The sequence below is a fragment of the Stegodyphus dumicola genome, chromosome X2, assembly GCF_044657685.1.
Source record: "Stegodyphus dumicola isolate Sdum_Otavi_A_Nest chromosome X2, ASM4465768v1".
Taxonomy (NCBI): Eukaryota; Metazoa; Arthropoda; class Arachnida; order Araneae; family Eresidae; genus Stegodyphus; species Stegodyphus dumicola.
In genome coordinates, this window is record NC_140781.1 from 173,875,958 (window position 1) to 173,901,058 (window position 25,101).

Consider the following 25,101-nt stretch of genomic DNA (forward strand, 5'->3'; position numbering starts at 1 on the left):
TGAATTTGTTCAAATTAACGTTCTTCGGTGACTTTACCAATCTTAGGGCTGATTGGTCGCTGATATTTGAAAAAAATGCTTGTGTATAATAAAAGAAGGAGAGCAAATTTAGGAATAAAAAAGTTTAGAAAAGTATAATACATCACAAAAGAGAACAATAATACTTCATGCTCTTTTGTGGATATGCAAAAGACAGAAACATGTTTTCAGCTGTGTTCATTACCGTATTTGATGGCATATAAGATGCACTTTTTTCCCCTAAATTTGGTCTCATAAAAGTTACCTGCATCTTATACGTGAAGGACACAGTCTTATACATGAAGGTAATTGCATTCAATAATTGTTTATTTGGCCTTTACGAAATGTGAGAACTAAAAGAAACCATGCTATTGAAACTTTTTTCCATGTGTGTGGTCGTCTAAATAAGGGTGCGTCTTATATGCCGTCAAATACGGTAATAAAAAAAACTTTCCATATGAAGATGCTTTTTGAAATGTTTTTTCACTATACAAGTAATACAAAAGCAGCTTAGGATTTTTTTTTTCACATCCAACCAAAGAGCTGAGAGCACGATTAACATGCAGTGGATGGTTATGATTATTATGCTTTACATGCAGTTTTCTTGTATATGTAAAACAAAATTAACTTTTACAAATTCCTGGATTTGAAGAAAAAAATGTATTGTGTGCGACTGATTGCTTTTGGAACAATAATTCTTCCACTCACTCAAGCTTCAACACATTCAAATAAGAGTGCTTCTCAGATGCCATTCAACCAAACCATAGCCAAAGATATAAGTGGCGTCTGCTTTCGTAGAGAAAAAGTCTTGGTGGTGAAATCGGTCAGTGTGTACTTTAACTACTTTGTCTAACAGATACAAAATGAATCAGTGGCCTCTGTTACTTGCTGATGTAGTTCCATAAGGAAATTCTACAGAAACTTTTGTTTGAAAAGATAAGTTTTACAATTGTACTTCCTGTCTGACTGATTTTGGTATTTTTCATATATACAAGAAAAACAAATTGAGTTGCTTTAAAATTAATAAGCATTTTAAAATTATTTTAGATAGCACTGAGTAGGGAGATAATTTTCTTTGTAGATATTTTCTCAGACTACAAGTAATGTTCTTCAAGTTTTGAGAATTGTGCATTTTCAAATCAGATTTGCTTAATTAATATGCATAGACAAACTTACATTCACACATATAAAATATATATTAATACATACATAAAAATGTAATAAAATTAGAAAATAATGCAATTTAGGAATATTAAAAAAATATTTTTTTTTCATTATATGCACTTATTTTTGTTTTATTATATGCATTTATTAGTTTTTTTTGGGGGGGGGGGAACAAACTTTGTTGGATTGCATATGGCAAGGCAAATGTGATCTGTCTGCATAAGGAAAGTGATGTCCCCATGGATGATTTCTAAGTAAAACTGACTCATGTTCACATTACACATGGGGAAACCCAACAATGTTCATTCATTAGAGTTTGAACGTGAGTCGAACAGCAGTAAATAGCTGTCTTCACCATGAGGTCTTTGGTGGGGTTTGACAGAATTGAAAATTTGATAAATAGTATTTAACAAATATAATATTAATAAACGAACTAGATTTATAAAAATAAAATGCATATCTGACGCAACTAAATCTCTATATAACACTTAATTACAGTGATAAACTGAAGTATAATAACATTGATAAATTCAAATATGAAACAGAACATACATTGATTCTATATAGAGAGCAAAATTTAGCATATTTTGCTGGGAATGTCTGGCAGCAAATTCCTTATTACATATATCCTTATTTTAAATTCATACTATATCTGATGTATGATCTATATATCATTCATCTATATCTGACTCTTACTTCAGAACACAAATAATCCACAAATTTCAATAAAATTTTATGTCCCTATTGAAAATTCTGTGGATCTTTTTGGTTTTAAGACAGCATGTACAAAAGAATTTCCTCTTAAAAAAAATATATGTGCCAGCCAGAAAATGTATTTTTGACTGAAGCTCATTTCGCCATCGGTAAAATTTTTTAAACATAAGTCATTTATTGAAATTAATTTTTCATTGATCAAAAAATTAAATTGTGTGACACATTATTAAAAATATTTTATTTACCATTTCAGATTCTGGGAAAAAAAAAACATCATAATAAAAGACAAAGAAAAAAAGAACACATTTCATTTAATGGGGGCAAACTTTGGCACATACACTTTTCAACAGAAGAATATTTGAAACATCATATGTGATAATGGTTTGCTTTATTTTATTTGATTTTAAGAATGCACTCAAGGGCTGTGACTTCCTTAGGGAAACTGGTTTGTATACATGATACATGTGAGGAAAACCATGAAAGCGTCCATGCAGTCAGCCCATTTGCTGGGATTCGAACCCCATATTAAACTACCAGTGTTCTGCTACCACTTTTCTGCTCGGCTGCTGGTGGGCTGTCCAATAACAAAAACAATTGAAATCTCATACTGAACGAAAAATGTTAGGCTGGTATAATAAGAAGCTATTGCCATTTCAGTAGCATAAAGTGACTATCACAATATTGTTTATTTATTTTATTTAGCTTGAGGACTGTCTCTTCTTATACTGATAGTTTGACCTGGATTCAAAACAGACTGGATCGGCTCCGCGATTTTATTTATATGTAGCATGAGTATGAGACAGTTTCCCTAAGAAAGTCCTCCATGAAAGCATACTTGTCCTTAGGCACCTTCACATACTTTGCCATAATCTAACAATATTTTATCTATATGTAGCATGGGTATGAGACAGTTTCCCTAAGGAAGTCTTCCATGAAAGCATACCTGTCCTTAGCACCTTCACATACTTTGCCATAATCTAACAAACCAAATAAAACTTAATACCAAGCAAACACTCATCACCAAGACATGTCTTTGTGAAGAACTTTTTAAATGAAATTTGCTCATATTTGTGTTAAGCATTTTTGCCTCAAAAATTGTCATGTAGCCAAACCATTTCCCAGGATTTGAACCCACTTCAAACTATCAGTATTCAATGATTTTATGTCTCTGATTTCAATGTCTCTGACAGTCTTTTGTAGTATTTATATCAAATTATATTTATTTGTGGAGTAATCTCGAAGACACATTTATTTTGTACCAATAGATTAAGTTAGGAACTTTAAAGAATTATTTTCATTCATATTACTGCTATCAGCAAGGACATTTGGAGGAATATTAATTTGTTGTTGTTACATGTGGCTTTATTGGAAAGATCAATCCAAACACAACAGCTCAAGGATCACACAAAAACAATGATTTAGCCATAGCTGTTACTCATTTAGCGCACCACCCAGGAGGCATGTGTGAATTAAGGATATCACGGACGCGAGTAACATTGCCTTCTGATATTAATTTATTTTGTAATAAACTGTTCTTTTGACTGTAATTTTTTGTGCACAGAATGTCTGACCTTTCCATGTACTAACTGTTTTTCTTTACTTCATTAATTTTAAAGAGATTTTATATGGATAGCTTTCTTTACAAATAAGTTTCAAGAATTGCATATTTCCCCCCTAAATTTTAAATATGTGTTGTATTTCAAATCTTAATAATAAAATTTTTAAAACAAATATTTTTATACATTCTTTTGCATATTTTATTCAATTTAACTGAAGTTTTCGTTTATAGTGTCATAGTCACACAAAGCTCAGGCATGATGAAAGCACAGTTTTAACATTCTAAAAGGCATCCAAAATGGATATACCATTAAAAACACCTGTACTTGAAATATGAGAGCAAACAAAAAATCTAGTTGCAACATTTTATATTTTTTCATGTTCTTGACAAATCGGAAATTGTAACCGACTTTCAATATAAAAATAAAATGTGTAATTCTATAGTATATAATTAGTACATCTTCCATTACGATTATGATTTTTTTTTTCCTGTTTCTACTAAAATTCTGTAATGTACTATAACAACGAGCAATTCTATTTGACTTTCATTAGTATGAATAACACAAGGCAAACTATAGTAAAACAATTTATCTCCATTCACAACTTGCAGTTGCCAGAAGGATAACATACCTGCTGTCTGACAATGAAACTGAATTTGCAGGACTCTTCCGTAAAGTGGTGTTTTCAAACAGATTTCACACCCTATTAAGAACTATGTGTCAGCCGCCTGCAGAAACATAAGGGGGAAAAGACCATAGTGTATCGTCTGAACATGTCTTAAGTATTTTGATCAAGTTTGGGCTCATGTCTTAAACATTTTTCAAAGGATTTCTAATTTGTGTAAACTCATCTAAAGCATTTTTTAAATGAAACTCTGAAAATGTTTAAACATATCTTGAGCAGGTAAAAGGTTAAACATTAAAAAATGATGAGCACTGAAACTGAATCCTTTCAAAACATGTTCAAATGGAGAAAAATATTCTAAATCTACATACTATTTATTGTCTTATAATCAAACTACAAGTGTTGTGCTGCCATCTGGGAAGCAGCTGTGTAAATAAAATTAATAGGGGCACAAATAAAAATTGGAATTCCCATGACGTTTATTGCAAAAGTGCAGCCTGTGGGAAATATGGATGCAACAAAATATATTCGGAATGGCTGCCTCTATGAGATGCCGGCTCAACCGCTAAGGGGTTAATATCAAATCAGAAGAGAAACAAAGCAATATAAAACTTAAAATTAGGCAAAATAACGACTTTATTTTGGCATTATTTATACTTTTCTAAATAAAACTCCATGGATATTGAGGAGGTCAGACACTCCTGTGGATTTTTTTTGTTGCTGAAGAATGGGAAATTGTGTGTAATCACCCTCTAAATGAATAGTTTTATTTAAAATCTTTTGCCTAATTTTATGATTTTAATACCTTATTAAATAAATTATTTAATTTTCCAAAGAAATGTAATATTTTGTGTTTTCAGATTTTTTTGAAGGCAAGGCATTCCTTTTCTTGTTGTCTGTGTATGGTTTTTTTGTTGCATTTTTTGGACCGTTGTTTATCAGGGCAAGTAAGTAATGACACTTTTAAAATTTTATTTCTGATGAATTTGTTTGTAATTCAATGTATTACCGAAAGGTTTTTTTACTTGCAGTTTTTTAATCTTTTAAAAACTGTATCTTTGAAAGAGTAGCTTTATTGTGATAGCTTACCTTTTATCCTAAATTGTAGTCTCTTTGAAATGATAATAATTAGTATAGATTATAAACTTGATTTATTGAAAGTCATTTAAAATAAGATTAAATGTATGAGAACAAGTGGTGTTCAAATGAAAAGGTACGAAGCGTCGTAACAGTCAGACCAGTTGAAATTTTAATATACAGCTTTGACATAACGTAGTGAGACATCTAAAGATGTAAATGCAGTATCTGACGTGGTTGTGTGCATGCGCAAAAGCCCGCGCATGATGCCAGAGTGAAGTAGGCAGTTGTGCGTTCCATTCAGTTGATGCGGCAGTGCGGGTGATGACATCTTGGCATTCATAATGCAACAGTTGACGGTTGAGGAACAGCGAGATGTTATCAAATTTCTGACTGTGGAAGGGGTTAAACTGGATGATATTCGTCGCCACATGGTGGCCATATACGGAGCTGAACTAGCACTCCAGCCGATTTAACCCCTTCCTCAGTCAGAAATCTGATAACATCTTGCTGCTCTCCAATTGTCAAATTTTGCATTGTGAATGCCAAGATGTCATCACACGCACTGCTGCATCAATTGGACAGAATACAGAACCGCCTGCTTCACTCTGGCGTCATGTGTGGGCACATGCCCATGTGCATAACCATGTTGGATACTGCAATCGTGTCTTTAGATGTGTCACTACATTATGCCAAAGTTGTATATTCAAATTTCAACCCATTTGTTTGTTATAATGTTTCATATCTTTTCATTTGAACACCCTTTATATATTGAAAAGCATAATGGTTATAATTAGTAGACTGATATGAGTTTGATAAAATTTGTATTCACTGAAAAAGATATATTATATATTAAATGAATAATTCTTTTAAATCATTAGGGTAGTTACAGCACTCAAAGGGCAAAAATAATAAGGTGTATTTTTCTATTAACAATGCAGCAGTTATCTCCATACAAATTATATAAGTAGCTTGAAATACTAATACTGACCTTAATGACCCATTTAGGATTCAATGTTGTTCCAAAGTAGAATCACATATGAATATGAGAAAAGTATTATAGTTTAGTAAGGTAAATAATTTGCAGTTATTCTTTTTTGTAGCATGATGCTACATTAGCATAACTGATTATGGTCACTATTTGAACAATTTTTTGCTGTGGATTATTCCTTTCTCCTGAAAGAACTTGACAGCAGCCAGCTCATTATTTAGGAGTTGCTGCATCATAAAAGCTCTTAATTTCTTTCTCAAATAGTCAGTAACAAGTGTTAACTCACTCACAGAGAACATATTTGGATCAAGAAATCAAGTCAAAATCTCTTATCATCTAGATTAAAAAATGATAAGGGTATATGTTGTCTGTAATAAGTCTGAAAAATGGTAATGAACTTATATGAAGTGAATTCTATAGACCCTTTGTTGAATCTTTTCAGAAGAGATAAATAGCTGCTGGGCTTCAAGATTATTTGTTATGCAAGGTTTTGATGTAGTTGTGTTATGAAGAATAAACTGAAAGTCAGAGAAATGCAAAAATATGTGCTGTCATTTTCTAAGATCTTGGGGCATTTAATAAAGTAATTTATATGGCAAAGGAGGCATGTTCAACTATGAAAACATTTATGCAATTCTGCATTAAAAAAGGTGATGCAGAGACTAACAGCATCATGCTCAACCTGACAATGTAGGGCCAGTAACCACTGTGCATGCAGTAGTCAACATGGCTAGAACATTCAAGCACCCTAATTTTAAATTCCATTTTTCTATAGCAGTATGGGGCTGAGTTAATCCTTTGCCATATGCATATTAAATAGAAGTGGCATGTTATCAGAAGAAGGCATGAATCAATTTGAGCTGTGGATTAAAAATAAAACTGTAGCTGAAATACCTTGGTATAATAGACTTAGTTTAGTTTGTTCATGTTTTGGTCCATAAGAGAAGAGAAATGGATGAGAAAGCTTTCAAAAGCTATCTAGTTGTTAAAGATTATCTAGCTATTGAAGGAATATTTTCATGTGCTACATGCTAAAGCAAAACTCTCAAATGAAGACTATGTGATGATGATGCATATTCCGGAATTTTTGTGAAGAAGAATATCATACAATTCTACCCCAGGATATAAACTTTCAAGAGAGAGCAGACACATATGACCACATTGAACTTTCATTACATGAAAGAAGATCAGAAAACTTGTATAGTAGCTTAAGAAAAGAATGAAAAGAAACATGTTAAAGTAAATGAAGAACAAGAAACTATTGAGAGTTACCAAAACTGAAAATAATGAAGATCAAGTTATTTCTGAGATGCAACTAATAAAATGTTCTTAAGCTTATGACATAATCACTTCAGTGGTTAACAAAGGATTTAGCTTCTTAAGTGATTCTAGTATCATAGAAGTTGAGTCATTTGCTACCAACACTAATAATCCTGACAGAAGCATTTCAGTAGTGAGGCAGGTGAAAATTGGAATCATGCCACAGGTAGAAAAAGGCATAGCAAAAGCATTAAGACTTGAGAGAAGCAGTTAATAACCTTTTATCAGTAGGTGATGCTGACTGTTGCTTCAAATTTCTGACATCAAAATTCTAATTTGCTATATTTCACTCAGTTATCATCCGAGGTCCATGTGGAACTCGTTACCTAAGGGAGCCAGCGTAACCGTGACAACAACACATTAGAAAGGTGAAAATAATGTGAAGCCTTAAACATCATCCGAGCAATGAGAATGTAAAATTTTTCTGTAGATCTGTGGGCCTTTTTTGAGGCAAAGAGGGAATATATTCGGTGCTCGTCTTTAAAAATATTACCGTGCACTTGTGCAGTGTTAAGCGATGTAATCAATTAATATTTCCTGTTCATTCCGAAATAATGTTCACTGCCTCCTGTATGTTTCAGGTACAATATTTAAAGATGCTGATATGCATTTTAATATAATTATAAACTCTTGTATCATAAAATTGTAGTAACCAAAAGTGGTAACATTTTTATTCTTGTTTTACTTAGGTATGTTGCTTTATTTTTCTATAAAGCATTACATTGGTAACATTTTTATTCTTGTTTTATTTAAGCATTTTTAAATAATCGGTATCTAACATTATAAAATTTCTACCATAGAGAGGAAAAATGGAAAGTACAATAAAAAATTGCACAATCATATTATAGTCAACCTTCTTGTGCGAAAAGCTCTTTAAGACAACCACCTCTGGAAAAAATCAGTCTTTTTAAGAGCATAAATAAAATATCTGTATTCTGAACATTATTTCTTTAAGACCTTCATCTCTATAGAAAACCAAATCATTCAGACATGTGGGTGATCTTCTTAGAAATGGTTTTATTGTATTCTACAAATTCCTTCAATAATAACAAGAAATAATTTTTTAAATATTTGTGTGATGTTGCACAAATTAAAGAAACAAAAACAAAATTTATGTATATAATGAAAAGGGTTAATTAAATAACTAAGAAAAAATAGAAAGCAAATTGGCTAAATAAAAAAATTAATTTGTAAATTATATGATATGACCACGTTGTAAATTTAAATGTAATATGAAATTTTGATTTTGTTTTGTTTGGGCTTTTTGTTAGCTCTTGGAAGTAGGTCGTACTATTTTCATTTGAAAGGAAAATGCAAATTCCACTCTTTTTCAAAATAAGAAGAGTTGCCAACCCACATGCTATCATTATAGCATTGTAAACTGACCAGTTATCAACTAGCATGTCAACTTATACACCACAATCTCAATAAACAGCAAACAGTGTTGCAAATCACATAGTCTAGCTTCGAATTTGTCCTTTTTACTTATCATATTTATTATGTGAATAGATATTTCTAGTTAAACTGTTATTTTTTAAGGGAACGTTAAAAAAAAATTGTAAGCTCACCAGTGGCCAACTGTGTTTGACTGCTGAACACTGGCAATTTTCCAGAGCATAGTATCTAGAATTAGAAATGCTAGAGTCCTATGCTAAGCCATTAAAAGAATGTTAAAAAAATTTTATGAATAAAATAATAAGTGATTAATTCTCAGCAATTAAAGCAAACTGTAAGACCTATCATTGTCTTAAATAAAATAAATAGTAAATACATAAATATATTATAAAAATAAAATGAATAATAAATACACTGCTGGCCATTAAAATTTCAACACCATGCAAATACAAGAAAGATATTTATTGCACGTAAACAGTATGGCATGAAGACAAAATGATTAAATTTGTAAGCCTTTTGGAGGTTTAGAGGGGTGCAAAATTAGTAGAAACAGCTGCCATGCCTGGCAGCTAAAACGCCCCTTACTTCATTAGGCATGGAGTCAACCTGGGCGTGGATGACAGAAATGGGCAACTCATTCCATGCTGCTTCAAGTCTGTGCCACACGTTATCAACTGTATTAGTTGGAGAAGGGTAGCAGGCCTGTCTCTCAGCTACCCATGACCAGATGTTTTCAATGGGTGACAGATCTGGAGACCGTGCAGACCATGGCAGCATTCAAATACCACTGTGTGTCGAGGAAAGTCAGAATATAACCTGCAACATGTGGTCTTGCATTATCTTGTTTGAAGAGGGCATTTCGCAGACCTTGAAGATAGGGCACAACCAGTGGTTGTGAGATGTCAGAAATGTACCCATCTGCATTCAAATTACCATTGATCTGAACTAGAGATGTGTGTGTCGTGTACCCAATGGCTGCCCAAACCATCACACCAGGTGCAGGGCCCCTGTGCCAATATCGAATGCAAGCAGGCAACGTGTGGTTTCCTCAGACACTCTAGACATGTATATGGCCATCAGAATACTGCACATAGAACCAGGACTCTTTTGAATAAGTGACATTGTGCCACTTCTGTACTCAGCTTTGTTGTTTGGCACACCAGAGTTGCCGTCTCTCTCTGTGCTGCATTGTCAAGGGAAGGCGAAGTGATTGTCACCTTGCTGATAGTCCATGCTACTGCAAACGTCGATGCACCTTATGAGCTGCTACTGGGCATACTGCAAACATGCCTATTTCCTTACTAATGGTCTGTGATATGGTCGTACAGTTTTGCAGGGCTGACCTCACAATATGTCTGTCCTCTCTGGCATTAGTCATGGGAGGTCATTAAGATCCTGCATGCCGTTCAGTATGATCTTCAGCAATCCATTGATTCCAGATTCGCATGGCAGTGGTTGGATGTCAACCAGTGCAACTGCCGATATCACAGATCGATAATCTACACTTTCGATAGGCAACAATTCTGTCTGTCGAATTCTGAAACTTGCTGGTAAGCATTTTCTCTTCTTATTCGAGGCTTATTCTGAGCAAACTCCAACCTTATAAAGCTCTTTCTGAATGAGAAATCCACTACACAACTTTTCTTTTATACAGTGCTTCTGATGCGTTTCACCCTCCTTCATTGTCTAAATGCACTGAAATACTAATCATTTGCATATCCTGACTTCTTCCTTTCATACTTTCTTTTTCATTCATTTTGAAGTTTGTCAGATCATTCCTTCCTGGTGTTAAAATTTTAATGGTCAGCAATGTACTTTCAGAATAACCTTACAGAATAGTGAATGTTTTTGGTATATGGATAATTTATAATATGGTAGCTTGGACTATTTGTCTTTGAAGTGAATACTTGTGTAGTAAAATATGCTTTGTTAATAATTAGTTTCTTTCATTTTGAAACTAAAAGTTTTGTGTTTACATTACTTGAGGAACAAACTCAATTCACACCATCAGTTCATTCTCTTAGAAATCAATCTTATGGTAAGACTACCAGTGATCAAAGTCATGAATTTCACCTGGTCATGGGCACTTTTGATGTTAAATTTTAAAGAGTAATGTATAAGAAAAATCAAGCATCATATTTCTATGTAAAAATAATATATTATAAAAGCAGTTAAAGTGTATTTTTAATGCAGCAATTGTTTATATTTGGGGGGGGGGTTGATATTTTTATCTTACCCCATTGTTATATGATTCTTCAAAAAGAGTCATAATTTTTTCACAGTATTCTATATGAGTAGTGGCTTTAATTTTGCAAAACTATAGTTTTTTACTCAAGCCTGATTTGAAAAAAGTTTTAAATAAAATAATGCTCTTATTAGTATGTTGTATGGCTTACCATGGGTATGCAAAATCTTGAAAAATACTGAGCACTTACTTTTGAAGGTCATGTTATTTTAGTGTTCTTCAGCTAGAACTGTATCTCAGAAACTGAAAAGTGTCAGAGCTTAGCTCTGGTGCAGTTCAAGCACCAAGTTCAATTAGATTCTAATACCAACACTTGGATTCATAAATAATTATATGGATTTTCTTGGGTATAATGTAAGAGAGCTGGTTTTTATTTGGAAGTCATCAATGGCATCCCTCTCTGTAGGCAGATGACCCTCATTATTTTTTGCCTTACTAAACAATAAACAAAAAAACACGTAGGGTTATATGGGAATGGATGTTTTTGAAGAGCATATTATAAGAGAAATTGACTGAGTTGAATAAAAGAATTGCAGTGCTTTGCAGTTTCAGCCATTCAGTCATCATTCATTTTTCAGTAGTCTCTTTATGAGTGGTGAACATAGTACAGGCAGAAACAGGCTTGCGAGGCCTGCTACACAGAAAGGAGTACCTTTTGATGATTCACAATTAACACATTAACCGCCAAAACTACAAGGAATGTTTCTTTTCTCATGAAAATAATAACAAATATTAATTTAAGCATTTATAACATAAATTTGCATTGAAAATAAAAAAATGCTCTTACCTGCGGGAAAAGCGAGTGTTGCGTTCGCACAACGTCAGCGGAATAAGACTAGGGATGTTTAGTGAGTAGGATTGTACTCGTTTGATGTTTCTTTTGAGTGGAGTGCAGAATTATTTTTTAGCTGTATAACGTTTTATGAATCTACAATTCACTTTACTTGTAATTAATTTAATATTAAAGTATACATTGTATTTCTTTTACAAATACAGATTATTTCAACTGAAAGATTCAAGCATGAAAAGCTTGATTACAATCTTGATGTAAAGCTGTATTACATAGTTTGCATTTGTAAACAGTCTGGCTATGATACTCTTTACAACAAAGTCTTTTGTTATCAACGGACTTTACGATAAAATATCTACCATCTCCATGCAATGGTTTTTGAATGCTGAATTTACTAGGTCTTCCTGTTGCTGATCTATTTCTGGCTAATTCTACACTCTCAATAGGAGTTTGCAAAAGGAATAATGCATTCTCATGTCTGAAATCTAAAAGAGACTTTATATTTCCAGTAGTAAAAAGTGGTGATATTTTGTAAGTTTAGATACGGTCTCACCTCATATAATTTATCAGTCAATTTGACTATTGTCAAATGCAAATTCTGCTTCATATTCCTGTACTGCAAGCGAGATATCAATTCTTGTGCAACAGGAACAGAAATGTTCTTATCAAAAGACCAATACATTTTTTCTTGAGCTAAAGAATGATATCCTGTAAGCAATAATATTCCAATAAATCTTCTCATATAGGCTTCAGATGCAATAAATTCTGGTTTTTTTTTTTTTTTTTTTTTTTTTTGTGCTGAGCGTATATATTTGTTATCTGCACAAAATCATCTGCTGGTAAAAAATATCTTACGTAGTTATATTTATATACGCATTTATTTTGACCATTGCGTCAACGCAACACCAGCGGCTAACGGGTTAAACCAATTTTTATTAATAATTAGGAGTAAGAGGGGGAACATTCATCAGAAAATGGCTGTTTGCTTCAAGTTACTAAGGGTTACAAAACATTATAAAACCTGTGCAATCTGCAGCAAATGATGTGAAAAAGTATTCACCTAGTTTTATAGCTGGCAAAAGATGGCTGTGACATAAAAGAAAACTCTTTGCTGCATTGTTAATTCAAATTAAAAATATAGTTTTTGCTACAAGAATACATTTTAATGAATAAATTTCATTGTGATGACTTGATGTCACTTGATCTTTAGATGTCAAAAAATAAGCACTATTATCCTGAAAAATTAAATATTTGTCAGTATAGAAAAGTAGCCATAAGCTTGAATGGAGTGGTGCTCTTACTTTTCACTTTCAAATCTGATAAAAAATAATTGTAAAAATCAAAAACTATATATGACAAATATTTATTATTAGTATTATTAGTACTCTATTTTATTATACTTTGCCAAATTTAAAGGTGTATTTTGTGTAGCAGCAAACATTTACAGTACTTCACTTCAGTTTTTTTATATATTTGTATGTCTCAACATTTGCCCATGTTAAAAAAACGGACTGACATTTCTTCAAAGATCATCTTAAAAGGAAATTAGGCATATGAGTTTCATTGGTATACCAGAAGGAACCCAAACTATACTATGTAAGTAGGTTTACAAAATCAGAATGAACAAGATGGCAGTATTAGGTATTATAAATGCAGACTTATTAAAAGTTTTGATCTGTATCTAGGCATTGATTATAAGAGAACGTATAATCTAATAGCAGAGTGGGAACAGTAAGTGCAATGTTACACACTGCTGCTGAAGAAAGAATGCATTTGGCACTATTTGACCTAAATTTGAGACAGAAAACTAGAGGGAAATATTTATGTTATGTGACAGCCAAAACATTATATTGACGATACAGCAAATGTTTATAAATGCAGTCTGTAGGGTTTAAATCAAACTTCACATCATTTTTCTGTTATCTGATTGAAAAATTTATGCATTTGAAAAAAAAATTTATAGTCATAGAAAATACATAAAAATTATTCCTATAGGAATTTATGTACTATTTATGTTTCCCCATTGGATGTATTTTAAAGTGATAGTTGACATGTTTTCATGTAATAAATATTATTAACATAGTTTCACATTATTATTTTTATAAGTACTGCAGACTCTTGATTAACCAGAGTAATACTAGGCACGATGTCAACAGTTAACCCCAAATTATTATTAATCTAATAGTAGTTTTTTAAAAAAGTGCAAGAAGGAAGAATAACTTACATTATAATTAACAGAAAATATTGTTAACAATTGACCTGTATTTTAAAATATTAGAGTATAATATTTTAAGTATTTATATTTTTAATAGAGAATAATTTCAGTTTCTTAAATTAAATCAGCATTTAAAACAGAAAGAAGAGTCCTTTTGTCCCCTTGTATTTCAATTAGAATCTGTGGAAAACAAGATTAATAGCTATAGATTTAATTAATTTTTGTAATTTAATAATTTATTTTTGATGGATAATTTAACAGTATTTATACTATATTCCTGATTACGTCCAATTTAGTTATGGATTGTTGTGGATTAACACAGTTCCTAAATATTGTGAAATCTTTTGCTATCACTGTTGTTATCTTGCATATTTTGCCTTCTTTTTGCATTTCCTATAGAAATTCTGCTTTATTGTAATGATTTGTAATATTAAATTTTCTATTGTTTGTTTCGAGTTGACTAATTTCATTATTTCTTACTTTTGATGTTTGATTTTATTCATTTTTTTAAGCAATGTTTTTCTTTGGATTCCTTGCATCCTTCTTCATTGCCATTGTGTTTCTTGGAAGATATTGTGATTTTTCAAAGCAGAGTAAGTAAAAACATATGTCACCAATTTATACGAAAAAGTAATGCTAAAATTTTATATAGCCAATTTATCTACATCTTTAAATTTAGGAGAGAAGAGAAACACTCTAAAATAGAACATAAAATTAGGCAATGACATTGTGTTTGGCATAGATTTTAATCAAGACTATCAGTTTTGAAGGCAAGCAGGTACAGGTCCTTCAGTATCAGCAGCAAAGAAATATGCAACAAAGGGAAAGCCATGGTGTATTTATACCGAAAAGGAGCTAAGCAAATGAGAAGGTAGCAGAAATTGAAATGAAGGTTGGCATAAATAGTAATGAAAATTGAAAAATTAAGTTGATAGAATTTTAAAAGTGTTAGGAAGATCTAGATTGAAATTGAAGTCATTAACTAAACAAAATAAATCTTTGTGAATGTGGAAAACTTCAAGAAAATCCAAGTCATCCATGGAAGACGCTTTTTGTATAATTCTTGCAGACCCAAAGGCAAAATTGTGATTCTATTTCCAAGCATAATTAGCTATCTAAGACTTGTTAATATCATCTTTTTGGGCATAAGATTCATGTTCCTTGATGCTAAATTTTAATACTATTTTAGTTTGCCGATATATCTGGAACCCCACTGAGAAGAAATGCTATAAATTCCAAGTCAGAAATGGAATCTTAAGAATTAATACATGGAGTTTATTGATAGGTAAGAAAGTGATTTGAAAATTTAACTTCTGAAGAATTCATGCAATTTTATGACAGACAGAAGGATGAAATGAAAGCATGACAAGTTTATTTATGTTATTTCTAACAGCAGAATATCTTCTTTGTGGAAAGGCTGAAAATGTTTTAAAGGCCTTTATTAATGATCACAAAAGAAAATCCTTGGTCAGTGGCAACTGATCTCAAATAATTTTTAGTTCATTAGCAAGTAAAGATTCTGAGGAACAAACTTTGAGAGTGTGGAATACATAATACTAAAAAGAGGCAATTTTTTGTTTATCTGAGTGACATGACTTAACATGAGGAGGCAAACAAACAGAAAAGGAAAAAAAATAAACAGTAATGCTGAAATCAGATTTGTTGCTGATGATAATTCATTGATAATCTTTTCTAATGAAGAGGGACCTGAACCTGTTTTCCCTCAAAATCAATAGTCTTGACTAAAGTCTGCACCAAAAACAAGGTTGTTGCTTTGCTGATCTTCATATTTATTGTTTCATGTCACAATATGAAAATGCAGTTATGTTGTAAATTGTACAGTGGTTAATTTTCCAGTGTTATTTGTGATATCCATATAATGTATCGGCTTTTATTCCAAAGTGCCCATGCTAAGTTTATCTGATAGTAGTGTACTGCCAGCCAAAGAAAGGGGGGCTTTTCTTTGTCTTCCATTCTGTTCAATTAATCAAGGAAATTCAGTTTGTGTTTTTCAGATCTTGAAAGTGCAACTTAGCTTATGTATTAGATTTATATATAGCTAACATGTATTTTGATGCAAAATCAGACATTTTCTTAAATTACATGCTGATCTCTTTCATTATTTCAATTCTACACCTCAAATTTTGTCAAAGTGCCAGATTTCTGAAAATTACACATCCAGATTTTTTTTTTAATTAGCATTTGCAATTTTTGTTCAGTAATGTTAATCAAATTTGGTATATATTTAAAAATACATCTTTTTTAACTAAACCTCTTTGTTTCTTTCATGATTTAAAATTAAGGTTTGATCCAAATAAAATTCTGGCATTTTCTGATATATTTAAGGTTTTTTTTTAATATTGAAATGCTTTTCATAAATTACTGTAGGTTTTAATGAAATAATCAAAATTAGTGTATAAGCTTTTAGTCTTTCTAGTTTATAACTGAAGATTGTCATTTATATCAAGCAGTAATTTAACATTTATAAAAAATGTAATATTATCTCTCATATATTAGCTTTTAAGTATATGACAGTGGAGCAAATGGGAAAGAAGAAAAGATTAATATTAAAATTTACCTTGAAATACATATCTAAAGAGCATTTTGGTTCTATATATATATCTAGCTCTTGCTTTAATAATAAATGACACCTTCCCCCCCCCAAAAAAAAAAGACTTGAGCATCTTTTAGTTCACTATGATGAGCAATTCTTTTGAAGTATTTATAAAGTTTGATATTGAAATAGCCATTACATTCTCAATGGGAATGTAAAATTGAAGCATTTCGACTTCTCATGTATCATCTACAGGAAATTTATTGTGTGTTTTATGAAATTATGTATTTTAATTAAAAAGACCAGCATGAAGAAAAAAAATTTGGATTAAAATACCCCAAAAAAGCGTATTTGACGTTAAATAAAAAATTTATTTGATAATTTGGTACCTTGTTCTTACCATAATAAATACATCATAACATGCATATATTATCAGCAGACGATTCTGGGGTAAAGTATGAATGTTGACTTTGTTGTATAACTCGTTAAAAGGTAAGGACATTTTATTAGAATGTAGGACAGATCCATGTTACCAAAATAAGCTTGAAATTAAGGGGAAAAGTAATAGTGAAAGATAATAGAAGAAGGAACAGAATGTAAATATGCTGTTGAAACTTAATGAAACTTTAAAATGTGACAGTTTCAACACACAATAAAAAATCATTATAAATCCAGTAGCTAAATTTAGTATTAATATCTGAAATAAGTAAAGTAGCCCAAATACTAAAAAATACTAAAGAACTAGCAAGTTCAAAATTAGTGCCTAGTGCTGCTAAATTTTATAAATAAATTTTAAAAGGTTAGGATTAATGTTCCTAAAAAAAGGCCATAAGAAAATTTGAAATCAACCGATCCCTTTTTCCAAAACACATTGCAAAAAGAAAAATTTTAACAAACAATATTTGAACCGAAAATGCTAAATACATTAAAAATGGATACATATGAGTACCAAAAACGTTGGTTAATCTCTTATATTTGAAGCTTCAAACAGAACTTGTCAAGGAAAAAGTGTTTTGAAGTTTCAAACCAAGTCGATCAACTAGACAAACTAATTATTCACTAATATTACACTGCTAGGTAAGTTAATAAAAGATTTGTGTTTTAAATTTATCCTTGCCAATCTTTAACCATATATCTCATCGTAAACATCAGTATACCACCTTACAAAATAATTCTGAAAGCATGACAGTATTTTCTTAAATCTTCATTTTTAGTTTCTATCAAAGATACAAAGCATCATGGCCCATTTGGCTTGTTTCAAAACTTCCAGTTTAAGTGTACTAAGGGTATGATATATAAAACAAGCTAAATGAACCATGATGTTTGTATCTTTGATAGAAACTAAAAATGAAGATTTATGAAAATACTGTCTTGCTTTCAGAATTATTTTGTATGGTGGTATACTGATGTTTACGATGAGATATATGGTTAAAGATCGGGAAGGATAACTTTAAAACATAATTGACGTATTGACTTATCTAGCAGTGTAATATTTTCCAGGTTATCAGTTTTGTTTAAAATATTTTTTATTTTACTTGTTGATGTAGTTGCCATAGCATGCTCATCTTAGAAATCAAACTTAATGAAAAAAATAAACTTATAGGTATTATTACCATGTCACAAAACATCCTTAATTTTTTTATGTTTAGTAAAAAAGAATCATGCATAAATTGAATTAGATATTTGAAGGAAGTTCTACAAAAATTTGTTATGTGTTTTTCTTAGCATAGTCCTTCCTCCCCCAACCAAAACAAGTATACTGTAATACCCCCAAAAAGTAAAAATAAAAATATTCTAAAAGGTGCCACTTTTTAATTCCCTGGTGGATCCCAAAATCCCTAGCGCTGGCCCAGTAGACAGTATATCTACATCTAGAGATTTATTACTTAATGTCACAGTATGAAAATGTAATTACTTTGTATGGTGTGCGATGGTTAATTTTTCAATGTATTTTGACATAGCTGTGTAATTTGTCAGCATTTATTCCAAACTATCCGTGCTAAATTACTTGATGTAAATGTGTAGTGAGTAAAAAAAGGGGAACTGTTTTGTGTCTTCTGTTTCTTTCAGCTGATCAATGAAATTCAATTTCATTGATACATGGTTTTTCAGGTCTCAAAACTGTGGCTTAGTGTATATATATATATTAGATTTTTATATAGCTTTGTTTTAACTTATATATTTTGTCAGGAAAAAAATCATACTTTTTTTTAATTACATGCAAATTTTTTTCCAATATTTCAGTTCTACACGTAAAATCATGCTTTAAATTATGTTTCCTAAAAATGATATGAGCAGTTTTGTTTTAAATTTATTTTCAATAGCATTTAATGTTAACAAATTCAAATATATTGATAGAATTTGGTATATTTCCATAGTAAGTATGCATCTTTTTAATTTTTATTTGTGTCAAGGCTTTGTCTCTTCCCTATTCTCGTGGCATAATTTTCTTGAAAGTTTTCACCCTAATTTATCAATGGCTGTGCCCATTTCATCACAAGTTGTTGTAGAAAATATTAACACATTTTCAACCATTTCATTTTGGCTGTTTTCAAAAATGTTTTAAAACAATTAATTTTTGTAGGATTTTATCCAAAGTAATTTGTTTATAAGTGTATGGTAATTTATAAGTGTATGGTTGTAATTTATAAGTGTATGGTTCATCTCCTCCAGAATGTTGCATCACAAATGAAGGTAAAGAAGATGATGAAATCACAAGTGTTTTTACTTTTTTTAAAATCAAAATTTGAGATGAAACATTTGTGTCTATATTTTCTGTTAGATGATTTTTTTCATACGACGAGAGTTACTCCCGTCTATGTAATGTTTACTTCATTCAAAAACAAATTTTCATTTATTCTTATTAGCAAATGGAGTGAAAGCAAGAAGTGAGAAGCTTGTATACAGGGTGTCCAGAATTAAAGAACACTATTACAAAGAACGAAAAACTACAGACGAAAGTTAAAAAAAACTACAGACGAAATCAGTCACAAAATTGTGAATATCATTTAATCGTGTGGAACATGTTTTGTGTGTGTGTGGGGGGGGGTCTTAATGAAGGGATGGGAATGTCTTTCAGTGAAGAAAATATTAATTACAAATAGTGTCACAAAGGCCATTTTACTTTGAAAACCTATAGTAAAAATGAAAATCTTTGTTGATGTCAGGCAGCAGCTGTTATAAAACCTATTAAATTTGAGGAGATTTTGTTTTCAGTCTGCTTGCTGCTCATAGTGGCAATAAGTTTACAAGATCACACATTGTTAGTAAAATTGTTTCATCAAAACAGTAATTTTGTAACTATTCCAATAATTTATCAAATTAATTTAACACTAACTTACTAAACAGATAGATTTTTAATGTTTTTATGACTCTTTCAATAAGGTATTTATTACACAAACTGCTTTCAGCATTAAAACAACATTTCGTATTTTAGAGTACTTAAAGATACATTAAACATGTATTTACATTAAGCATACATTTACATAATTTCATTCAAATTAAGATAGCGTCATCTAGTCTGCCCTTGTCTCGTTCCGCAGCGAAACAAAATTTTATACCTGCTGTGATAAGGTCGTATAGAGGTTCTTAGTCTAGGATGAATTATTTCAGATTGCAATAGTATCTTTTTCAGTCCATAGGTGAAATCCTGGTGCAATGAGGTTCCCTTTTTAATAAATCCGGTTGCAGCCTGGAAGACAAAGAGAAGACCAAGGGACAAAGAGATAAAAGAAGTATTTTCATTAGGGTCAGAATATGAACACTTTTGTTATGTACGAGTGAAGGAATCTTCCCCCTCTGGGAGTTCAGCGCAAGTAATGACACAGTGAGATGTAAAAGGTGGTTTCCTGAGAGCACAGGACTTTCCTGCTAGAGCTATGGCCATATTGGCCCGCTAGAACTATCACTCTTCGTGTATAATGCAATAGAGCATTCTTCCTGTTAACAAATTTCTGAAATTATGGGACTGAATATATTCAGGTCCTGCTCTACAGTAATTTTGAATTTTGAAGGGGATTCAAAGAGTTCCAATGAATGTTAAAAACGTTCGAAGAATGATAATGAAATCTGAAGAAACAGGATTGTTTTCTATTCATCCGAGAAGAGGAACAAACCTTAGTTGTGCTTCAGATGGTAGAGGACACAGCTTCAAAATTTCACTACTACTTTCCAGTGTGTAGCAGAGACATTGAATAGGCCGTGAATTGTCCATGAGATCTTGTGAAAAACCCTCCAATATTACCCCTACAAAGTTCCACTGGTGCAATGGTTGCTTCCATATGATTTTAATGCTCGACTGTGTTTTTAATTTCAGTTTCTTGTTCATTTTTGAGGTCCATTCAGAATGACCTTGGAATATCCTTTGGGCAGACGAAGCACATTTTCATTTGGACAGTGCAGTGAGTACTCACAGCTGCCAAAATTGTGAACCAGAAAATCCGTGCCCTATCTTAGAGGTTCCATTGCGTTGCAAGTGATGATATGGTGGGGGATTTTCTGCATTATTTATTCTGGACCCATACTTCTTTGGGGAATTAAGTTCTACAGATCCAGAAACATGCTCGATTACTGGGCAGCGATATGCATCCCTGTTGGAGAACAAAATTGTTCTGCCTGTGCAAGCACATCAGAGACTTGTACATACACTCTTTATGCTAAATGCAGCTCCTTCACACATTGCACCTGTTATGAATGTTCTTAAACATTTTACAAAGGATCGTGTCATCACCCAGCACTTTAGAAAGGTGTGGCCTTCCTGATCCCCAGACCTCAATCCATGCAATTTTTAGTTTGGGGGCATTTGAAAGATATAATTCATGACAGTACAAGAACTTTACCTGATTTTAAAGCTAGCATTTCATGCCATGTGCTCAACATTTCCCAGCACACACTTTGGTTTACTGTGGAACTTATTATATTGCAATTTCAGATGGTAGCTGAAAAGGATGGCCATCATGTGGAACTTGTTGTAACTTTTTTTTAAAGACATTCCCATCCCTTTGTTAAGTCTACCACAAAATTTCACAATTTTCTCATGACTGGTTTTGCCTGTAGGCAGTTTTGAAATAGGGTTCTTTAATTCTGGACACTCTGCATATTCAATAATATCGTTTTTAAAATCTAACTTTCTTGCTTCTTCTTTGTGATGTGAAATGTAGCTTTGATCCAAATTAAATTAAGACATTTTTTGATTAATTAAAAAAATTGAATAGTTTTCATAAATTCCTCGAAAATAGTTATGTATTAAAACCTATAAAAATCTGCACATCATCTTAAACTAGATATTTTTTAGGCATATTTTCAAAAAAATTTAGCATTTTTTCATTCCAAAGCTTCAGAGATTTATTTAACTTTTAAATATTTGTTGATAACTGGCATAGTATTAAAAGTCAGTGGCTTAAATAAGGGTATGCAAAGAATGCTGTTGCATAGGAGCCCTAAGACTTAGGGGCCATTGAATATCCTGATAAACTCATTTATGAATCCATCTTATTTAAAGATTCCAAGGGCCCTGTATCTGCTTCATATGATGCAGTTAGGGAGGCCTGGGAAGCAGGTATAAAAGCTGAACTCAGTGTTACATTCACCAAAATTAAACTGAATAGAAAACAAATACAAGGCAAAAAAGCTTTTGTCTGGAATCCCCTCTAGACTTTCAAGTCATTATGATAACTGGGGATAGACTGTTGCTCGAGCTTATTGTGAGAACAAGTTCTGAATTTTTGAAATGAGCATGTGACAAAGGCATCAGAAATTCAGGACTTCTGAAGTTCACTAGAATTACCAGAACTCTCAGTTTTAGGAAATGATTTTGTATTATAGCCACATATAAAATTTTCTCATAACTATGAAAAAAGTGAGTTGGCGGAGGGTAAGAATTACTACCTTTTTTGGGCATAGTAGATCTTACACCTATTCTTAAAGCTTGGTCATACAATTACTTTATTTACATAAATCTCATGATAATGTTTTAATTCCATCTTTTATTTAAAACATGAAAGTGGAATTTAATTAATTTTTAATTGTAATTTAATTTAAGGCTTGCTAAATTCAGTTAAATATTTTATTTACATTTTTAAAAGTTGTGAAAGATGAAAATAGCGATTTTTGGTCTGGATATTGTTCCTTACAGTCTCACGCAGTTGACATACTGTTTATTCATAAAGTTAATTATGTCAAAGAACGAGAGTGCTACTTGCCTAATGGAAAGCACACTACATGAGAGAAAGTAACTTATATTTACTTACACATAGAAAAACAGCAAAAACGTTTATGCACTTATACTGTTCTCTATGTTTCCTTCATAACATGAATTACTGCTGTTCAGCACATTCGGTCACTCGTGGGAATTTGGTATGTCAATGAGGCTGCATTAATTTTAGCTCGTGCAGATGATAGGTAATGGAATGGTAACAGTAAAATTATTAAAACTAATGTTAGATAAGAAATTAAGGTAGAGAAAAATGTGAAATAAATTGCTTATAATTTTTTTAAATGATACAGAATATGCTGTTTTCAATAGGCATAAAATATTGAAAGATATTATTAAATTTTCTTCTTGATTCATTATATATTGAATGAAATGATTTACTCTACTTATATGCCTAAGACTATTGCGAACCATGTTGGTTAATTTCAGGTAAAAGGGCACGGTGTGGTCGACAGGAACGCAGCACTGGGAAACATTATCCATACAAATAAAAAGAGCCTGAGGGAAGTTTTTGTCATCGAAGCTGCATTGAAAACAAAAACTGCGAAACAACTAATTGATTAAATATTGGGAAAGCCTGTAAAAGATTAAATCAGTTTCAGAGAGACTAAATCAAGATAACTTTAAAATTGGCAAACAAATAACAATAGTTTTCGCAGACACAGGGAAAGGACTCGGATACATGCAGAATTATAACTTTAAAATTGGCAAAAAATAACAATAGTTTTCGCAGACACAGAGAAAGGACTCAGATACATGCGGAATTATAAGAAGTTTGACTTCCGTGCGACAAAAACTAACTGGGATATTTAATTCAAGATTTGTAATTTTTTATGTAATTTTTGCGGACTCAGATACATGCAAAAGTAATTTTTTGTCTGATGTCAGTTTATTGGCAGAATATGACATTGTGATGAAAGAGGTTTTAAAAATGCCCTCAGACACTGTTAAGAAAATTGATGAAATTTAAAAAAAAAAAATTGATGCACCAAGAAGGAGATGTCCGATGGAAATAAAAATTGGTGGATAGGAAGATTATGTACAGAATAGAAAATGATTAAAATTTCAGAACAATTGAATGCTTTATTTCAGAGTTACATAGTTACAAAGTAACGAGTTCAATAAGGTGTTGACCCACCTCTAGCCGGGATGCAAGCTGCCACACGCATGGCATAGACTGATAAAGCTCCCAGATGGTTTCCTGCGGTATTTCTTGACAAATTTGCTCCAATTGTCAGGTTATGTCATCAAAATTCCCTGGTAGATGCAGTCGCTTTCCCATCATATCCCAGACATGCTTGATGGGAGAGAGATCTGGCGATTTGGCTGGCCAAGGAAGTGTAGGAAAAGCTGTAAGACAGTTCTTAGCAACATGTGCCATACGTGGTCTGGCATTATCTTGCTGAAAAATAAGGCCAGGGTACTGCAAAAGGAACTGTAGTAAAACACGTCTCAGAATGGCACCCCAGACCATAACTCTTAGTTGAGGGCCTGTGTGATGTTCAATAGTGAAAGCAGGATCGGCGCGCTGCTTTGGGCGTCTCCAGATACATCTTCGATGATCGTCATGTCACAGTTGGAAGCAGGGGTCATTGCTAAAGACTCATCCCCAGTCAGCATCATTCTAACCTAATCAAGCCAAGCATCACTGTAATCTGGAAAGACAGTGTGCACGTGTGAGTGGCAGGGGGCATAATGGTCCACTCTATCAGCCATCTGTGAATGGTCATGGCAGACAGTTGTGTGCGTGTCGCACGTCTGATGGTTGATAGCAATGAATCAGGCATTGTGACAGCTGATCTGACAATCACTCTGGCCTCCCAATCTGTTGTGGTCCTAGGTCAACTGCTACCATCATGACGCTGAAATCTGCCATTGTACACCTATTCTTGCTAGCATCTTCTAATCGCCGCATTGCTTCGACTCATATGGCGAGCGATTCTCCGATTTGCCCGACATGCCTCTTCCAATCCAATGATATGAGCTCTTTCACACTCTGACAGTTGCTCATAATGAGCTCAAATACTACGGTGAGGCATTTTTTCAGTCGTTGAAAGGTAACCTAAATCGCAGTGCAACAGAAATTTTTAACAACAATTCAAAAGCAGCTCCTTATATAGTACATCTGCTGGATGCGCAGTTCCAATACACTGGAGATCGCAGTATTTATTCATTGGATGCCAAATGTTAATCATTTGCATATTTGGTCATAACATTTATGCATAC

General features: G+C 32.3%; 1 protein-coding gene across 2 annotated transcripts in view; it reads left to right on the forward strand.

Annotated features, from left to right (window-relative positions):
- LOC118189993 (transmembrane 7 superfamily member 3-like) overlaps nucleotides 1–25,101 on the forward strand; it is a 128,546-nt gene that overhangs the window by 54,656 nt on the left and 48,789 nt on the right. For both annotated transcript variants that reach the window (XM_085808887.1, XM_085808888.1), the window contains exons 5-6: nucleotides 4,938–5,024; nucleotides 14,623–14,703. In XM_085808887.1, coding sequence (XP_085665013.1) covers nucleotides 4,938–5,024; nucleotides 14,623–14,703 — 168 coding nt within the window. The remainder of the gene's footprint in view (nucleotides 1–4,937; nucleotides 5,025–14,622; nucleotides 14,704–25,101) is intronic.